The 18,698-nt window shown below is 44.5% G+C and overlaps 1 protein-coding gene across 2 annotated transcripts in view; it reads right to left on the bottom strand.

The window, feature by feature from the left end:
* The window catches only part of LOC138763037 (macrophage-stimulating protein receptor-like), a 203,522-nt gene extending 185,513 nt beyond the window's left edge, over positions 1-18,009 (bottom strand). For both annotated transcript variants that reach the window (XM_069936567.1, XM_069936568.1), the window contains exon 1: positions 16,579-18,009. In XM_069936567.1, the coding sequence (XP_069792668.1) occupies positions 16,579-17,772 (1,194 nt within the window). In that variant the 5' untranslated portion in view covers positions 17,773-18,009. The remainder of the gene's footprint in view (positions 1-16,578) is intronic.
* Positions 18,010-18,698: the final 689 nt, after the last annotated feature.

Genomic DNA, 18,698 nt, shown 5'->3' with positions numbered 1-18,698 from the left:
CTGCCTCAAGAAAGTTGTGGAGCTAAAGAAGAAAGTCTTCAGACACTCTGATGGTAGTTCAATACAAAAAAGTGCTGGAGAAACTCAGTAGGTCCCGCAGCATTCTTGATTACTATCCCCTCCTCTTATCACTTCTCAGCTTTTTTCTCTTCTGACCTCCCACCCAAATCCATCTATGACCCTTTGTCTCTGGGCCTGTGCAACTCTCCCTCCACACACCTCCCCCCCACCCCCGAGATTTTGTACAAGTGCCTGTCTGATTTTTTTTCATACCCTGATGAAAGGCTTGGGCCCAAAAGATTGGTTACATATCTTTTCTACATAAAGAATGTTGAGTGACCTGCTGAGTTCGTCCGGCATTTTTGTGTATTCAGCCTTGAGAAAATCCTTTCCCATCAGAAGTTAAGGAGCATTTTTCCATTACCAATCTCCTTGCACACTGGCCAACTTCCCAGAAACACCCACCATTTTATAATTTAACCTCCTTAAAAGCCAATCTGCTCATGCATCCCTCCCCCTCCCCCGCAAACTAATTGCTCAACTCGCCATCCCTTCAAACAGTCATCAGCCTCCCCAATCTTCTCTTCAACCTCATCTTCCCAACACCATCTCCATCTTCCATACACTTTGCCTTCCTCCCTTGTCCTTCTACGTAGCACACAGCTCAGAGACCATTGCTCTAAATTACAGTCAAGATTATTTATTGCTGTTAACGTGCTAGTCTCTACAAGATCAAGTCCTTGCAATAACACAAGGCATTAAACCAAACAGACCGTATGCAAAATGTAAATATGTTTTAATGGTTTATAGCAAAAGAATGTGGCAGGTTGAGCGCACCCTTCACCACATTTCCCAGCATTAATGTACTCCGAAATTGCTGATAAAAAGCAGGAATTTCAAGAATTTCACAAGATAAAACAGAGAATACATCAGCTTCTGGAGTTAGGTCAGAGGCCTACAGGCTAGGACCAGGCCCTTTGGCCCACCAAGTCTGTGCTAGCAAACAAAATACCCACTTCCAATGTGTGGCATGATTAGAATGACGATTAGCGCAACACTATTACTGCTCCAACGACCTGAGTTAGAATCTGGCACTCGTAAGGAGTTGGTGCATTTTTCCTGTGCTGCAAAGGTTTTCCCCGGTACACCCTTCAAAAGCATATGGGGGTTGTAGGTAAGTTAGTTTGTACTTGGGTGGCACCGGGTCATGGGCCAAAAGGACCTGTTACTGTGCTCTATGTCTAATTCTTTTTAAATTCACCTGCATTCCATCAACAACCCCCCACACATCCCCAGCATCTATCACTCACTGGGAGCAGTTTACAGTGGCTGATTAACTTCCCAGCCAACTCGTCTTTAGGATGTGCGAGAAAACTCACACGGAAAGAGAATGCAAACTCCACCACGGACAGCAGCCAATGTCAAGGTTGAACCTGGGTCACTGGATCTGTGAGGCAACAGCTCTACCAGTTGCACTAGTGTATCACTGAAGTGCCAGTTGATGAAGTAGACAAAGACGATGTGGTCAAACGAATCATGGCTTTTATTAGCAGAAACTAACGGTACAATAATGAAAGACAATGGGTGCAAACACAGTTATATGAGGAGTGTCCTTAACAGTAGAGATAATGCACAGCCAATGTTAGTACAGCCAAAGGGAAGACAGACTGCTGAGCAGAGATTCACCACCATCACCCACTTCAGCCCCAAGGAATGTCAGGCCCTCACATTAAAGGAGGGCTGCTTCCTAGAAAGAGATCCAAGTTGCAATTTTCCAGAGATGCACCACCTGCACACATGTCAGGAAACTGGAAGGTGAAGAGAAAAATCTTGTGTGATTCATTTACTTTTCCTCCACCTAAATTCTATAGGAGTGAAATTTAATTCTGCATCTCATATTTTTTGGATAGTGAACTGTGAATCAGCTCCCTAACCAGAACAGCCGTAAAGCAGAGATTGCCTCTAGTCTGATATTCTTCCTCAAGTGGAAAGATAATAGGAATTCTAAAGCAGCTATTCTCAACCTTTCTTCAACTGTGCCCCCCCCCCCCCACCCCTTAGACTCTGCTCAAAGTTGATGGGCCTCCTTTCCCTGTAAAGCGGTCACGTACTTTACCGACTACATTAAAAAAAACACCAAAAAAAATCATGTTTCGCGAGGTCAAAGCAAGGCTTTTACTTAAATGTGCCGTAGGGCCTCCATTGACAATGGCTACTGTACAGACACTGAACTGTTTCTGTATGTGGGATCAATTGACCTTCACAGAAACTTGAAGAAAGCTGAGAGCACGACTGTCCTTGTTGGAACACAGACGGGAAATTGGCTTGCAACCTTGACCATTAGATACAGTAGAATCCCCATTATCCGGAATTCAATGCACCCAGCAAAAAAAAAAAAATCAGGGAAATAAATAAATTCCAATAAATAAGACAGGGTGGATGGACCCTGCAGGGGAAGCGCTGAGTCTTTGTTAGGCGCACGCAGGTTTGCCCCACTGAACTAGCAATGCCCCTCAATGCGTGCACAATCTTTTCGCCGTCGCCATTTGCGTCAGGGACTGGGGGTTCAAATTTAAATGTTGTAAGTTGGAGGAATTACCTGATTAAAAGCAAACTTTACATAATTAAGGACTGCAATTCTGATTTTTTTTCCAAACTATTTTACATTTTGCACATCTTTAAACGGTGTGTTCTTACTGCAGCTGTATTAGTTAGGCATTGGAAGAGTGAATCTCAGTTAACCGGAAAATTTGCACATTCGACATTCACAATCCCTGTCGGTGCCAAATAATGGGGATTCTGCTGTCCCTGGGATTACACATTGTACTTTTGACAATGGTGTTAAATAACTGCACAAATTCAGAATTATGTCACAATTTAAATGACTGATTTCTCCGTCCTTCATAAACCTGGTTTGCATCTCCCCAAGTTCAATGATTGAACTCTGGTCAATCACTATAAAGTGCCCAGACCAACCATTACTTAATCGAATGGTGCAAACCTGCATGGTCTGGTACTGTGCCTGTATTAAAACTTACAAGAGCATGGTGGCCTCACAGGGAACAGCAAAATAAGTTCTCAGATTTCATGACATTGGCTGAGCTGAGCTGGAGGAGCTGAAAAAATTGCCCACTAGGACCCTGCCTTTAGTCAATACATCAATCGCCCTTGTTGGCAAATAGAAGAGAAAACTGTCTGGAAGGTGGATTAACCAGAGTTTTTATGCCCAAGATGATTCCCTTGGAAAGAAACATCAATTGCAATGAAAAGCTTTGGGAGCACAGGGAGTGGTACAGTGTTCTGCATGCATTTGGTAGACTGATAGAGGAACTGCGAGAAGTGGTGTAGGAGCAAGGCTCCCAATCTACAGTTGGGCCGCTGATGTCTGTCCTACCCAAGTAGTGACCATGCCACCAGGCACATCTTACCCCACATGAATCCCAGATCTTCTGCTCAACAGCTCTTTCCAATCCCTGGCTGCTGACGACCATCTCCCCACTCAAAAAACCAATATCCAGATCTGTTTCCCAGACGACTGCACTACCAACCCACTCCAATCCAAAGCAGTTTCAGCATGGATCTCCTGTGCTCCTGAATGTTGCAACCAACCTCAATGGCTCACTATGCATGCCAAATTAACCCACATCATCTGAGGCTGTTCAATCTGCATGGCAAGAAGGGGACAAATTATGAACCCTAGCTGCTTTATAGATGTGGAGAAGAGAATTCCTCTTGGGTATGAATTGAGAACTAGAGCTCTTAATTTAGAAAAAAAGAGATTAAGAGAAATTTAAGGGAGATTGAGCTATTTTCTTTCCCCTTCAGAATGGTATCTGTATTTGGAACTCTCTTCCTGGTAGAATAGAATCAGACAGAGGAAGATGACCAAGGGATCCAAGGTTACTGGGCTTAGGCAAGGACACAGAGTTAACATGACATCATGACAACCCTGTAATATAGTGCAGGACCAAGAAGTCAAGTGGCTTATTCCTGATTCATATGCTCGTACATAATAATTCAGTTATTGTCATTTGCTAAAAATGAAAATGACCTTACTTAAAAATAGAAATTAAGTGATGGAATTATAAAAGAGGTCTGAAGATACATTCAAATGCTTGCTCCAGATTTAACGGCTTGTTGAAAAGTGGGGTCAAAATTGGTTGGAGTAGGTTTGCGCGTGCACGTGTCTATGTTCGTATGTGGCGCACGAGTGTTTCTGTGGTCGGGGGTGGGGGAATTGAATCAGTTCCGATTCTGCTCATCAACAAAGTAAAACAAACCAGCAAATAATATTTCTAAATTTTTAGAAAACCCTCACCCAAATATCTAAATTGTGAAATATACATTGTGGATAAACTAATGATTTCCAAATGTATCATGCCACAGAATTTCACGAATGAACAACAGAGGCAGGGTAAAGAGAGATCCTTGGATAAAGTTATTACTCACAACCATTCCACTGAAATGGTACATCATTTGCCTTGGCTCTGCAATCTGGAATTCCCTCTCTAAACAACTCCATCTCTCTCTGTCGTCAGAGATTAAAACTAACAATTTGATCAGACATTTGGCAATTTGTGACAGCATTTTCTCTCATAGCTCAGTATTAAATTGTGTTCAAGGATGCCCTTGTGAAATACCAAAAAAAATTATAATTGTGAAACAAACCGAGTATCGAAAAGGACTCAATAAAGATTAGGTTAAAAAGCCATCTACCACAAAAACGACTTAAAATTCAATTGGTTGGACATGGGCTCATTACGAATAATACACCAACAACAATCTTCCTATGAACATTTTGAAGATTTTTCCACTGGGTATTTGCAGGAGTTCCGGGAATAGTTAGGGGAGGAGGTGATAAAGTGAAAAATCATAGCAAAAAAGAAAAATGGATGCTCGAGAGAAAAATTGAAGGAACAGAACGAGAGCAAGATTAAATGAAAAATCACAAATACTGGGGTGAAGGCAGAATAGCCTGCAGTCAGCACGGAACACTTTGTCTGCCAAAGGAATTGCAGAAATTGCTGGATCATTTGTCCTACTGCCAAGCCAAATATATACTTATAAGTAATGGCCATGTGGTTCCCAACTCTCTTTTGCAAATAGTTTGCCTTTTCTTGCTTGCATCACTAGGACTCCCAAAAGAGACCATTTCCATACCAAGATCTGGGCTGAGAAAGGCTCAGGAGAGCGGACATAACTAGCCTAAAGCCGCTATTCTTTTGTTGATGCATAACAGCAGATTTTTATTTGCTTTGGAAGATAGGAGGCATAAAATTACAATCCTGCCACAAATTACCTCATGTCCATCCATAATTTACATTGCTTTATTTAAAATATCAGGGTGTAAATGTGCTTCCTTATACATGTCCACTATTGCTTTGATATCCAGTATCATTTTTATATAAAAATATTGCAACGTTTAAGATTTTTAAAAATTGGACAGATACATGCATGTGATGGGTTGAGAGGGATATGGATGAAAGCATATGGGAGTTGCGTGAGTGGATCATTCTAGTCAGCATGGGCAAGTTGGGCCAAAGGGCCTGTTTGATTCCAATGTTCAGATGCACCAAAAGTCTTACCTTCTTCAGCCGCACAGGTATATAGGATACACCAATTAAGTTTGGCAGTGAAACTGGACATGTTATCCAGCAAACTCTCATGTTCCTTTGATAGAGGAAGTATGCCATTGCTGGTCCTTTTGGGTTGAGAGTCAAGTCCACAAGGAAATTTCTCCTCCTTTCAATCCCAAGTGGCTGCCCTTTATTCTGAGACAGTGCATCCACTTTACCGAAGCAAGTACCCGATTTGACCTGCTAAGTTTTTCCAGCATTGCGTTTTTACTTCATTTGCTGCATCTGTCCTCCTCTCTTGCCTTCCAAATTGTTTGTTTCTTGCTTGGGTTGGTTTTTAATGACCGTATAAAGACACCTTAGTCCCTTTGAACCTTAACATCACTCGAATTTTTTTTTAAATTCTGCTCTTCTCTTTTTTTGTACTAAAGTAGAGAATTTTACGTTTGTCTAAATTACGTTACATGCCATGTTCTTGCTCATACCTTTGCTATCCCTTTATATCCTCTTCCCTGCTCTCAACTGTAACTACATTTGTACATTTTGAGTAATTATTTGAGGCAGAGCCTTTTTTCTCCAATTATAATCCTCCAGCTCCCCACACTCTTCTTCTCTCAGAGAGCATCTTTCTGAGCCATCTTGCCCCACCCTGATTCTCATTTCCCCCTTCCACCTGATTCTACCTGTCACCTGCAAGTCTATTCCCCCCTCCCCTCCCCACTTTCTTATTCAGGTGTCTGCTCATTTTGTGGCAATCTTGAAGAAGGCCTGAGGCCCAAGCCATCGACAGCCTGTAGCTTTCCATGGATGTTGTATGACCTGCTGAGTTCCTGCACCCCTTTGTGTAGAGTTCTAATTAGGAAGGACCCTGGTGATACCATTTCCGAATATTGTGCAGAGGGTCTTTCAACAATGCACGTGCTTGCAGCAGAGGAAATGCAGCAAAAATTCACCAGCTTGATTCCCATTACTAGGGTTAATATGATTAGGGTTATACTCAAGAGTTTTACAAATACCCTATTACTGGATTTTCCATTTGTAAATCCATCAGATTTAGTTGATGATATTTTTCAATTAAATCCCTCTCAGAAAGTGTATATGATAGATTATTAAAATTATACTTAATGATAAGATTTAAAAGGAATTGGAACTAACAAGACCCTTATCTGAGGATCTATGAGACAAGATTTTTAAACTGGCCTGTGCCACCCAATTAACCTACAACCCTTGGATGTTTTCGAAGGGTGGGAGGAAACCTAAGGCCCCAGGGAAAACCCACAGAAGCACTGGGGGAAATGTACAAACTCCTTATAGACAGTGTCGGATTCAAACCTTGGTCAATGGTGTTGTTACAGCATTGTATTAACATCTATGTTAACTGTGCCGACCTAAAGAGGGGAGTTTTGTCAGTGGTGGGTATGTGGATTGATTTGCCAGATGAAGAGATAAAGGTGCGTACAATTAAGTCTTAAAAAGACTTTTAGACAAGCACATGGATAGGGAAGGTTTAGAGGGATACAGGTCGAATGTAGGCAAATGGACAACTCAGGTTCACAACTTGGTCAGCGCAGGCAAGTTAGACTAGTTTCCAGATTGCTTGACGCTTTTGTTTTTCTCTTTGTATTTTAGTCTTTCTATCTACTTTCTATTTCCTTTTCAGATTTTTTGTCAGAGTACATAAATAACATCACACACCATCCTGAGATTATTTTCCCTGCGGGCCAGGCCGAATTACCATTTATTGGTAGTGCAAAAAAGAAACTGTACATAGCGTAAAAATGTAAACAAATGAAGAACTGTAAACAGATAACAAATGTCAACAAACTGACTGCAAGACAGAGAAAATTTTAAAAATCAATAATGTGCAGTCTTAAATGAGTCTGGACTGAGTTTGTTGTTGAGGAACCTGATAGTGGAGGGGTAACCACAGTCAGAGGTTGTCTTGGGTGGGAATTAAATTGCTCTCGAGGATCTGAGTGATTTTTCAGGATGGCAATGCCCGGGCAAAGAGGCGGGAAGTCCTGTCCGACTGATGAATCATGATAAGATTGGCTTCAGAATGGGAAAGAAACAGCCTTTCCTACACCCTCTACATGTTAGGGTGCAAAGTGCCTGAGTCAGAGAGTCTCTTCTCTTCTCTTTGGCTTGGCTTCGCGGACGAAGATTTATGGAGGGGGTAAATGTCCACGTCAGTTGCAGGCTCGTTTGTGGCTGACAAGTCCGATGCAGGACAGGCAGACATGGTTGCAGCGGTTGCAGGGGAAAATTGGTTGGTTGGGGTTTGGTGTTGGGTTTTTCCTCCTTTGTCTTTTGTCAGTGAGGTGGGCTCTACGGTCTTCTTCAAAGGAGGTTGCTGCCTGCCGAACTGTGAGGCGCCAAGATGCACGGTTTGAGGCGATATCAGCCCACTGGCGGTGGTCAATTTGGAAGGCACCAAGAGATTTCTTTAGGCAGTCCTTGTACATCTTCTTTGGTGCACCTGTCACGGTGGCCAGTGGAGAGCTCGCCATATAACACGATCTTGGGAAGGCGATGGTCCTCCATTCTGGAGATGTGACCCACCCAGCGCAGCTGGATCTTCAGCAGCGTGGACTCGATGCTGTCGGCCTCTGCCATCTCGAGTACTTCGATGTTAGGGATGAAGGCGCTCCAATGAATGTTGAGGATGGAGCGGAGACAACGCTGGTGGAAGTGTTCTAGGAGCCGTAGGTGATGCCGGTAAAGGACCCATGATTCGGAGCCGAATAGGAGTGTGGGTATGACAACGGCTCTGTATATGCTAATCTTTGTGAGGTTTTTCAGTTGGTTGTTTTTCCAGACTCTTTTGTATAGTCTTCCAAAGGCGCTATTTGCCTTGGCGAATTCGCCAAGGCAAATAGAGTCAGAGAGTATGTGGTTAGTAAAGGAGCAATTGGGCAATGGATAGAAGCAAGAACCAACCTACAAATTACTTCCATCCAATGTTCACATTGTGATGAAGAACCAGAAACTTTTATTGATGCTATAACAAACCATAGGCAAATAATACTTCTCACCATGAAGACAACAGCTGCCAGGTATTAACATTCCAAGTAGCCACTCAAAATCTTCATAGCTTGTGCTGGAAACTCACCAATATCTTCATAGCAAATAATTTAGTTACTTTACAACATATGTTGGAATCTAGGGGTTAAAACATCATGGAATATATGACTATTTAACAATCTTATATTTACTTCCTGTTTACAATATATACAGGGTGATGATGGTGGCATCACGAAGATCCTGAGGCAGTTTACCTTGGTCCCAACAAAGCTTGAAAAACTCATGCAGTTTGGCATGCAGAGTTTTGCCGCCAGCCTTCCAGACTTCTGGGGGGATTCCATCCATACCTGCTGCTTTGCCACTTTTCAGTTGTTCGATTGCCTTATATGTCTCATCCAGGGTGGGAACCTCATCCAGCTCTAGCCTTAGGGGCTGTTGAGGGAGCTGGAGCAGGGCGGAATCTTGGACTTGGACTGAGCGGTTGGCACTGAAAAGAGATTGGAAGTGTTCTGACCATCGGTTGAGGATGGAGATCTTGTCGCTGAGGAGGACTTTGCCGTCTGAGCTGCGCAGCGGGCTTTGGACTTGGGGTGAGGGGCCATACACAGCCTTTAGAGCCTCGTAGAAACCCCTGAAGTCGCCAATGTCCGCGCTGAGCTGTGTTCGTTTGGCGAGGCTAGTCCACCACTCATTTTGGATCTCCCGGAGTTTGCGCTGAAGATGGCTGCATGCGCGACGGAAGGCTTGTTTCTTCTCTGGACAGGACGGCTTTGTAAGGTGAGCCTGGTGGGCAGCTCGCTTCTTTGCCAGCAGCTCCTGGATTTCCTGGCTGTTTTCGTCAAACCAGTCCTTGTTTTTCCTGGAGGAGAAGCCCAGTACCTCTTCAGTGGATTGCAGTATGGTAGTCTTCAACTGATCCCAGAGGGTTTCAGGGGACGGGTCCGTGAGGCGGGTTGCAACGTCGAGCTTTGCTTTGAGGTTTGCCTGGAAGTTTCCTCTCGCTTCGTCTGACTGCAGTTTTCCAACATTGAACCTCTTTCTGGGGGCTTTATTGTTCCTGGGCTTTGGCTTGAAGTGAAGGTTGAGCTTGCAGCGAACCAGCCGGTGGTCAGTGTGGCATTCCGCGCTAGGCATGACCCTGGTGTGGAGCACATCTTGTTTGTCACTTTCTCGCACCAGGATGTAGTCCAGGAGGTGCCAGTGTTTGGATCGGGGATGCATCCAGGTGGTCTTAAGGCTGTCCCTCTGCTGAAAAAGGGTGTTTGTAATGACAAGCCGCTGTTCTGCGCAGAGCTCCAACAGGAGGCGCCCATTGTCGTTGCACTTGCCGACGCCATGCTTGCCCAGGATTCCTGGCCAGGTTTCTGAGTCTTTGCCGACACGAGCGTTGAAGTCGCCCAGGATGACAACCTTGTCGGCTGTAGGGGTACGCTGGATGAGGTTGCGCAGGTCGGTGTAGAACTTGTTCTTTTCTGCTGGTTCCGCCTGGAGGGTTGGAGCATAGACACTGATGAGGGTGATGTGACGCTTGTTTTGAAGTGGGAGTCGCATGGACATGATTCGGTCCGAGAGGCCTGTCGGAAGGTTTTCGAGTTTGGAGGCAATGAAGCTCTTGACCATGAAGCCTACACCAGATAGGCGTCGTTCATCCGAAGGCTTGCCAGACCAGTAGAGTGTGTAGCCCGCGCCGCGTTCTTGGAGGCTGCCTACATCTGCCAGGCGGACTTCACTGAGAGCGGCTATGTCGATGTCAAGTCTGAGGAGTTCATGTGCAATGAGGGCAGACCGACGTTCAGGTCGGTGGCTGTCAGCCTTGTCTAGCATGGTTCTGATGTTCCAGCATGCTAGCTTGAGTTTGTGAGCATCTTTTGAGGGGGAGGACGTGGAGGGGGAGGACGTTGAGGGGGAGGACGTGGACCTGTCCTCAGGCCTGCGCAAAGGAGCTTTTAGGTGGAGTGCAGTGCGCGCAGTACTGGCCCCACCCTTTACTCTCCATTGCAGGCAAAATCTTCGCTAGGATTCTACTAAATAGAATAATACCTAGTGTCGCCGAGAATATTCTCCCAGAATCACAGTGCGGCTTTCGCGCAAACAGAGGAACCACTGACATGGTCTTTGCCCTCAGACAGCTCCAAGAAAAGTGCAGAGAACAAAACAAAGGACTCTACATCACCTTTGTTGACCTCACCAAAGCCTTCGACACCGTGAGCAGGAAAGGGCTTTGGCAAATACTAGAGCGCATCGGATGTCCCCCAAAGTTCCTCAACATGATTATCCAACTGCACGAAAACCAACAAGGTCGGGTCAGATACAGCAATGAGCTCTCTGAACCCTTCTCCATTAACAATGGCGTGAAGCAAGGCTGTGTTCTCGCACCAACCCTCTTTTCAATCTTCTTCAGCATGATGCTGAACCAAGCCATGAAAGACCCCAACAATGAAGACGCTGTTTACATCCGGTACCGCACGGATGGCAGTCTCTTCAATCTGAGGCGCCTGCAAGCTCACACCAAGACACAAGAGAAACTTGTCCGTGAACTACTCTTTGCAGACGATGCCGCTTTAGTTGCCCATTCAGAGCCAGCTCTTCAGCGCTTGACGTCCTGCTTTGCGGAAACTGCCAAAATGTTTGGCCTGGAAGTCAGCCTGAAGAAAACTGAGGTCCTCCATCAGCCAGCTCCCCACCATGACTACCAGCCCCCCCACATCTCCATCGGGCACACAAAACTCAAAACGGTCAACCAGTTTACCTATCTCGGCTGCACCATTTCATCAGATGCAAGGATCGACAATGAGATAGACAACAGACTCGCCAAGGCAAATAGCGCCTTTGGAAGACTACACAAAAGAGTCTGGAAAAACAACCAACTGAAAAACCTCACAAAGATAAGCGTATACAGAGCCGTTGTCATACCCACACTCATGTTCGGCTCCGAATCATGGGTCCTCTACCGGCACCACCTACGGCTCCTAGAGCGCTTCCACCAGCGTTGTCTCCGCTCCATCCTCAACATCCATTGGAGCGCTTACACCCCTAACGTCGAAGTACTCGAGATGGCAGAGGTCGACAGCATCGAGTCCACGCTGCTGAAGATCCAGCTGCGCTGGATAGGTCACGTCTCCAGAATGGAGGACCATCGCCTTCCCAAGATCGTATTATATGGCGAGCTCTCCACTGGCCACCGTGACAGAGGTGCACCAAAGAAAAGGTACAAGGACTGCCTAAAGAAATCTCTTGGTGCCTGCCACATTGACCACCGCCAGTGGGCTGATAACGCCTCAAACCGTGCATCTTGGCGCCTCACAGTTTGGCGGGCAGCAACCTCCTTTGAAGAAGACCGCAGAGCCCACCTCACTGACAAAAGGCAAAGGAGGAAAAACCCAACACCCAACCCCAACCCACCAATTTTCCCTTGCAACCGCTGCAATCGTGTCTGCCTGTCCCGCATCGGACTTTTCAGCCACAAACGAGCCTGCAGCTGACGTGGACTTTTTACCCCCTCCATAAATCTTCGTCCGCGAAGCCAAGCCAAAGAAAGAAGACAATATATATGACTATGTAACCATACTATATTTACTTCATGGTTAAGGGAAAAGAGTAATGTAATTAAGTGGCAATCACATGATGGAGCAAAGTTGGCTGAGTACAGTAGGGGTAGAATGGTCTGCTCCCAAACTACAGGGAGAGGAAATGGATGAAACGATTTAGGAGGAATGCTCAACTGAAGGAGGTGTTGAGTAGCGTAGGAGACACAGGGCAGACCAGAACAAAGAGTATCCTGTAAGAAACAAAGGGAATGGAAAGCCAGTCTAGGAAGAAGATTAAGGCATGAGGAGGTGTTAAGGAGAACAGAAGAAATTGGCCAGACAGGAACAGAACGATGATTGGAAATATATCTGGGGTAGGAATTGATTTCTGTTCAAAACAATAGGATGGTCTGATCTTGAGGATTTAAGATAAGAGGTCTACACCCGAGATAAACTGTAGAATAAGGAAATTGCTGGTGATATACTTTATGTAAAAAATCTAGCAAAGGAAGCCAACTTTTGTTCTGTATGGTAATTTGGATCTATATAAACTGAGCAGACTGGACAATAGGGGTCAGTCTTGGGGAATAGCTCACTGTGCAGGTGACCTATGAACTAACGACTGACCCAGAGCTCTGTTAAGCTTTATTCTTGTGCTGTGTAATAAATTGACTGTTGAACCGAATACCTTCTCCTATCACTTCATTCAAAGAACACGCTGGACTCAGACCACACATAGACTAAATTAAGAGTAAGGTAAAGCCAGAGTCCGACACATACAACACGGTAACTGGCCATTTCTGCCAACATGTCCGTGCTGCCCAATTTACCCCCCAATTAACCTACACCCCCTGTACAATGGCAGGAAACCAGAGGCCCCAGATAACCGAAGAACATACAAACTCTTTACATATAGCATGGGATTCAAACCCTGATCGCTGACACTGTAAAGGCGTCACGCTGACTGAACCGCTCTATAGAGATAGGTAAGTTGTCTCTGCTTCCTTAATAATGACTGCTTCCTGATCATACAAGAAGGTAATACTGGGACAAATTGAACTGGCAAGCTGTCCACAGAACATGCCGTTCGAAGATTAGGACCTCAACACTAGCACCAAGCTAGTGATCCGCCAGGGTCTAATGATCTATCTTCCTGTAGAGTTTGGAGAAATTGACCAACAACAGCACTCAGGAGCAGAGAAAATTGAGTTTAATGTGGGTATGTGTAGTGTGTAGACTCAATGGGCAAATGGGCCTGTTCCATGCTGTGATTCAGGGTACTCAGACTTTTACCTGTTCTCCTTCAACGGATGACTCATTAGTACAAGGCAATATCCTGAACTGTTTTACTTGCCTCTTTCACACCACACCCAGCATTTTGGTATTGTGTGACACTATCCCCTACACTTTTGGTTGACTGTAACACAATGTATTGATTATTATGCTACCTACTGAACTATGCAGAGGCTAACTTCCCTGGATAGCACACAATCAATGTCTTTCAGTACACATGACTAGAAAAAAAATTCAATTCATAGCCGCAGTGTTTGTGCAGTTGAATTGCCCCATCAACAGTGACTTGACAGTGGAAGATTTGGTGATATTGTGAAGGCAATGACTCAATCGTCTCTCCTTTTCCCTGTCTCCTTTCACACAGACATATAAATTCTACCTAATCCCTTATCACATTCAATTAACACCTTTTGTTAGTCTGGATTCCTCCCCCATTGTTTGATTTCAGAGACTTTCTGATTTTTCCTTGAAGAAGGGCTCAGGCCCGAAACATCGGCAACATATCTTTGTCAAAAAGATCTTAGATGCTGAATAAACCAGCTGAGTTCCTCCAGCATTTTGGTGATTTTAACTGCAATCACAGTGTCTGCAGCCAATCATGTTTCTCTTGACTGTTGAGGACAGGTCAGAGATGGTTGTTGCCTGTAAAAGTTCCGTGAATCAATCCACACCTTAACATTGTCTAGGTCTGGCTGTTGGCTACTTTGTTTACTGAAAAGTTGTAAATGGAATCATCTCTGAATAAACTACTCAGAAATTAGGACAGAATGAGGGGCACAACTTACTCAGCTCAGATGGTCGCTTCTCCGCTGCCCTGAGGCATTTCTGGATGACCGCTGTCTCACAACCATTTATGGAGCTGTGTGACGATTGTTCAGGGATTCAGATTTCAGATTTATTGTCAGATTTAATGACATCATATACAACCCTGAGATTATTTTTTCCTACAAGCCAGGGAGAATTGCCACTAATTGCTAGGGCTAAAAAAAAAACTACACAAACTAAACATGTAAAAAAAAGAAATGTAAACAACCTTTCTGTGCAATACAGAGAAAAAAATAAATTTTAAAGAGTGCACAAGTAAGAGTCCTTAAATGAATCCCTGACTGAGTTTGTCATTGAGGAGTCTGACGGTGGAGGGGTAGCAGCTGTTCCTGAACCTGGGGGTGCGAGTCTTGTGGCACCTACACCTCTTTCCTGATGGCAGCAGCGAGAACAGAGCACGTGCTGGGTGGTGTGGATCCCTGATGATTGCTGCTGCTCTACGACGGCAACATTCCCCTGTAAATGTTTATCCCAAGGTGAGGAGGGTTTTGCCTGTGATGTGTCCAATACCTTTTGGAGAGGTTTACGCTCAGAGGTATTGGTGTCCCCATACCAGACCGTGGTGCAGCTGGTCAGCACAATTTGCACCAGACTTCTGTAGAAATTTGCCAGGGTCACACCAAACCTCCGCAAAGTCCCGAGGAAGTAGTGGTGTCGACATGTTTTCCTCACTGTATCATTAATGATGGTTCCGGGAAAGATCCTCTGAGAGAGTGACTTCCAAGAATTTAATGTTCACCCTTTCCACTTCTGATTCCCCAGTGATCATTAATTGTACACCTCTGGTTTTCCCTGCAGAGGTACTGAAAACCTTCCTTACAACAGCAAGCGGGTGCTGCCTTGTGTGATTCCATCATTACCTCATTGATAACACATAGCCTTTCTGCAGTGTAATTCATGCAACTGGCCTAACCCTGCCCATATTTGTCTTCTTTGTTACCTTAGCAACTAGACTGAAAATATCTTTCACTCACATTATTAAACAAAATACAATTATTTTTGCTTCACAGCATTCCCCAATTCCAACAACACGTAAGATTTCATCCAAATCAAAGGGTGAGGTCTATTACCTCAACAGGACAGTACTTTGGATTTAAATGGACCAGATTAAATCCAACACATCAGAAACACCCACCACCTTGCACTCAGACCCAGGCAGGGTGTTGTTCCCAAAAAGTTAAAAATCGCATGACGTTATGTAGTCTGCTGATCTGGGCTGCAAGTCCGGACGGAGGCAAGCACTGAATTGTTTCACAGTTTGCAAGGCATGAGCTAAGCTCTTCGGGATGTAGGCAGAATGCAAAACAAAGTGTGGGAAACTAGTGTAGTTTCAGAAAGAACACACAAACTCAGCACAGACAGAAGCTGAGATCAGGATCGAACCCGGGCTCCAGGAGCAGTGAGGTGGCAACTCTGGTCACTGGGCCATTCTGGCTGCACATTTGAAGGTGCACCATTCCAGAGAGTCATTAAACCATCATGCTAGCTGGTCTCTCAAGTGGAAACAAAACATTGCAGGGCAAGTTGCGTTCTTGCTCATGACCTGGCCAAGCATCATCACACTGTAACATCATTTATTCTATTGCAGCTTATAGAACCTTCATGCAGACATTTTGTTGATAACAATTGGTCACAGCTGCTTTAAGAGTTCCAGCGTTCTTTCCTGAAAGTTTCAATTTCAAACATCTTTTTAAATCAAGGGGAGAAAAATGTCGAACCCTTTGGAAAGGACGCTGCAGCATACGTTCAAAGCATTACTTTCAGCTCCTGTTCCATTTCCTTGCGCACAAGCCGTGAACAGCCCGGCAGTGACTGCCAGGGAGGTACTTCCTTTCATTACTTCTTGAAACGGGAGAAAAATAAAGAAAAATGACAGTTTTCAGGAACTTAAGCACCAGGGAATCTTCAGAGGCCTATTCCAACACTCAGCGGGGGCAAGTTTTTACTTCTTACACAGAGACCTGTGGGTGCCTGGAATGGTGATGGAGGTTGGTACAACAGGGACATTTAAAAGACTCTTGGACAGGCACATGGATGCATGAAAAATAGCGAGTTATGGGTGAGAGTTAGGGAAGGTTTATATTGTTCAATATAGGGCCAGCACAACATTGCAGGCCAAAAGGCCAGGACTGTACAGGAATGTTCTTAAGTTCTATGAAACAAGTCAGAACTGTTGTATTTCCCTATTATTCTACTCCACTGCGAACTGCACACTTAATTCAAGACCAAAATAAAGACAAATTTCTATTTGCAGAAAAAGACACTTGTTAATGCATCTCAAAAGTTGGCAGAAAGGTGAGGATAGAACAGCAAAAAAAAAAACAAGTACTCACAGCATGAGGGCAATACTCCAACTCCTGATAAAATACCAGACCTCTTTCCTGGGATTCTAGTGATGGCATACAACAGGTCGTCATCCCATGTTCAATTATCTCGGCAATGGTTTTGACGGGGAAGGTGCACAACGCCGATTTTCTGAGCAAGGTTTTGCTGCGGGGCTCGCTTTCCGCAAAAACGCCAAACAGTACATCGTCATCTTCTGAAACGTCGAGCTCCTTGGCTAGGTCCAAGCCTGGCTTGGCTAGATGAGCTGCTTGTAGCACATTGTACAGGGTGTCGTCATCCCCGGGTGCCCTTTTTCTCCGTCTCGGCTCGTATTGGCATTCCAGAACAAGCTCGCGATAGTTCTTGACTTCGTACTCTCCGGCCTTCAACTGTGCGATTCTCGTGTGGTAGATATCGGAATCAGTCTCTTCCTTCTGAACCGTTAGAAAGTATACATGTTCACCAGAGTGGAAGGAATAAACATAATCAATAGGATAAGAGTCTAGGAATTCATCCAACACAGTTAAAGATGAATTGCTGGATGTGAACGTGAATCCATCCAGTGATCCTAATAGTCTCTTAATTGACACGGATTTTGGACTGTAAGTTTTTGCAACTGTACTGTTGACTGTGGCACCAATAAACAAATAGGTGGAATAAGCTTCTTCGTGAACGAACACTTGTGTGCCTAATGGGCTAGCTATACAGTCAGGGCAGAAGTTAGCATTATTATTTTCTTTATCAAATAAGCACAGGTTATCAGATCTACTTTGGACATTATGACGGTAACAGAGACCATGTTGAGAGCTTCCACAGATATACAAGAATGGGTCAAAAGGATCAAACATCAGGAGCACATTGTCATTATCCTCCAGGCCAGTGACTGGCTCCCAGTTGGTCTCACAGAGTTTGCAGATTGCACACTCTGGGCTACCAACTGGACCAGTCTGTAGATCATAGTTCTTCCAGAGGGAAAAGTTGAGAGCGTATACATGGTTCCGTACTGCAAGATAGATCCCTTGATACTCAGTGTTCACCAATATATTTTGGATGGGCTGCCCTGCATTGAAACTTTTCAGTTTGTACTTGACATCAAAGTTGAAGTGTTTGGGCTCCCTCCAGCACTCGAGACCGCCGCAGAATGAAATGTTTCCCAATATCCATACGCTTAGCCAGAGGACGATTTCTGACCCAGAAGTCATCTCGTTGCACGCGTCTCTTCAACAGGTAGAGGATGTGAGGGGATGAGGTTAGTAACTTAAAAACAATCACAATAAAACACTTGATACTTGAGCGTTCTCGTTTAAAGTCAGTACCATGACGCTGTTGCCCAAGGAAACGAGGCCAAAACTCAACGAAGGACAAATGTTCCGTATTTAAGATGAGGTAGAGGATTATACCCTTCGAACGCAGGACTCTTCTTCATTGAAACTTTCCTTCTGCATAAAACCACACCAGAAGAAATTTTTAATAAGTTAGCTTGTCACCAATCACATCTCCCTTGTCAAATGTAGTCATCATCACATTGTAACATGGACAAGAGATTTCAACAAATACACCATTTGCTGAAGGATGTTTGAAAGAAGTGTGTGCATTTTAAATATTCTGCACATTCTGATCACTTCAGGGTTATTAAAAAGGCACTTTTTAAACTTGATCATTTCCTTTTGACCAAAGGTTAATATTACACCCACCCCCAGTGCTTCGCATCCCTCAAACCCTTGCACATAGGCTTTTTCCTTTGCACCCTGCCTTTCCCAAGCTGAGAGTTCATCCAATATTCAAACACTGAACTCGTTTATTAAACAGTTCTATCCTTCAGTGGTGATGGAATTGCTAGCTTGTTATTAGAAGGAAGACAAATTACAGTCAGGGTAATGTTCAATGCACAGCACTGATTTCATGAACGTAGCAAGTCACTCCCGTTTGTGAATCGCTCACTGTGAGGGTCTTATTGATGATCATGTATCCATCCTACCACACAATGATGACACTAAATTAGAAAGCACTCCCGCCCTTACAAGATCTAGCTTTTCAACCTCAGAGGTACACAATAAACAAGCGTGCTTGTTAAGCAGCATCTATGGGAAATAAACGGTAACCAACGTTTGGGGCCTGGGCCTTTTGT

Source organism: Narcine bancroftii, chromosome 5, assembly GCF_036971445.1.
Source record: "Narcine bancroftii isolate sNarBan1 chromosome 5, sNarBan1.hap1, whole genome shotgun sequence".
NCBI lineage: Eukaryota > Metazoa > Chordata > Chondrichthyes > Torpediniformes > Narcinidae > Narcine > Narcine bancroftii.
This window is presented reverse-complemented; position numbering and strand designations above follow the sequence as displayed.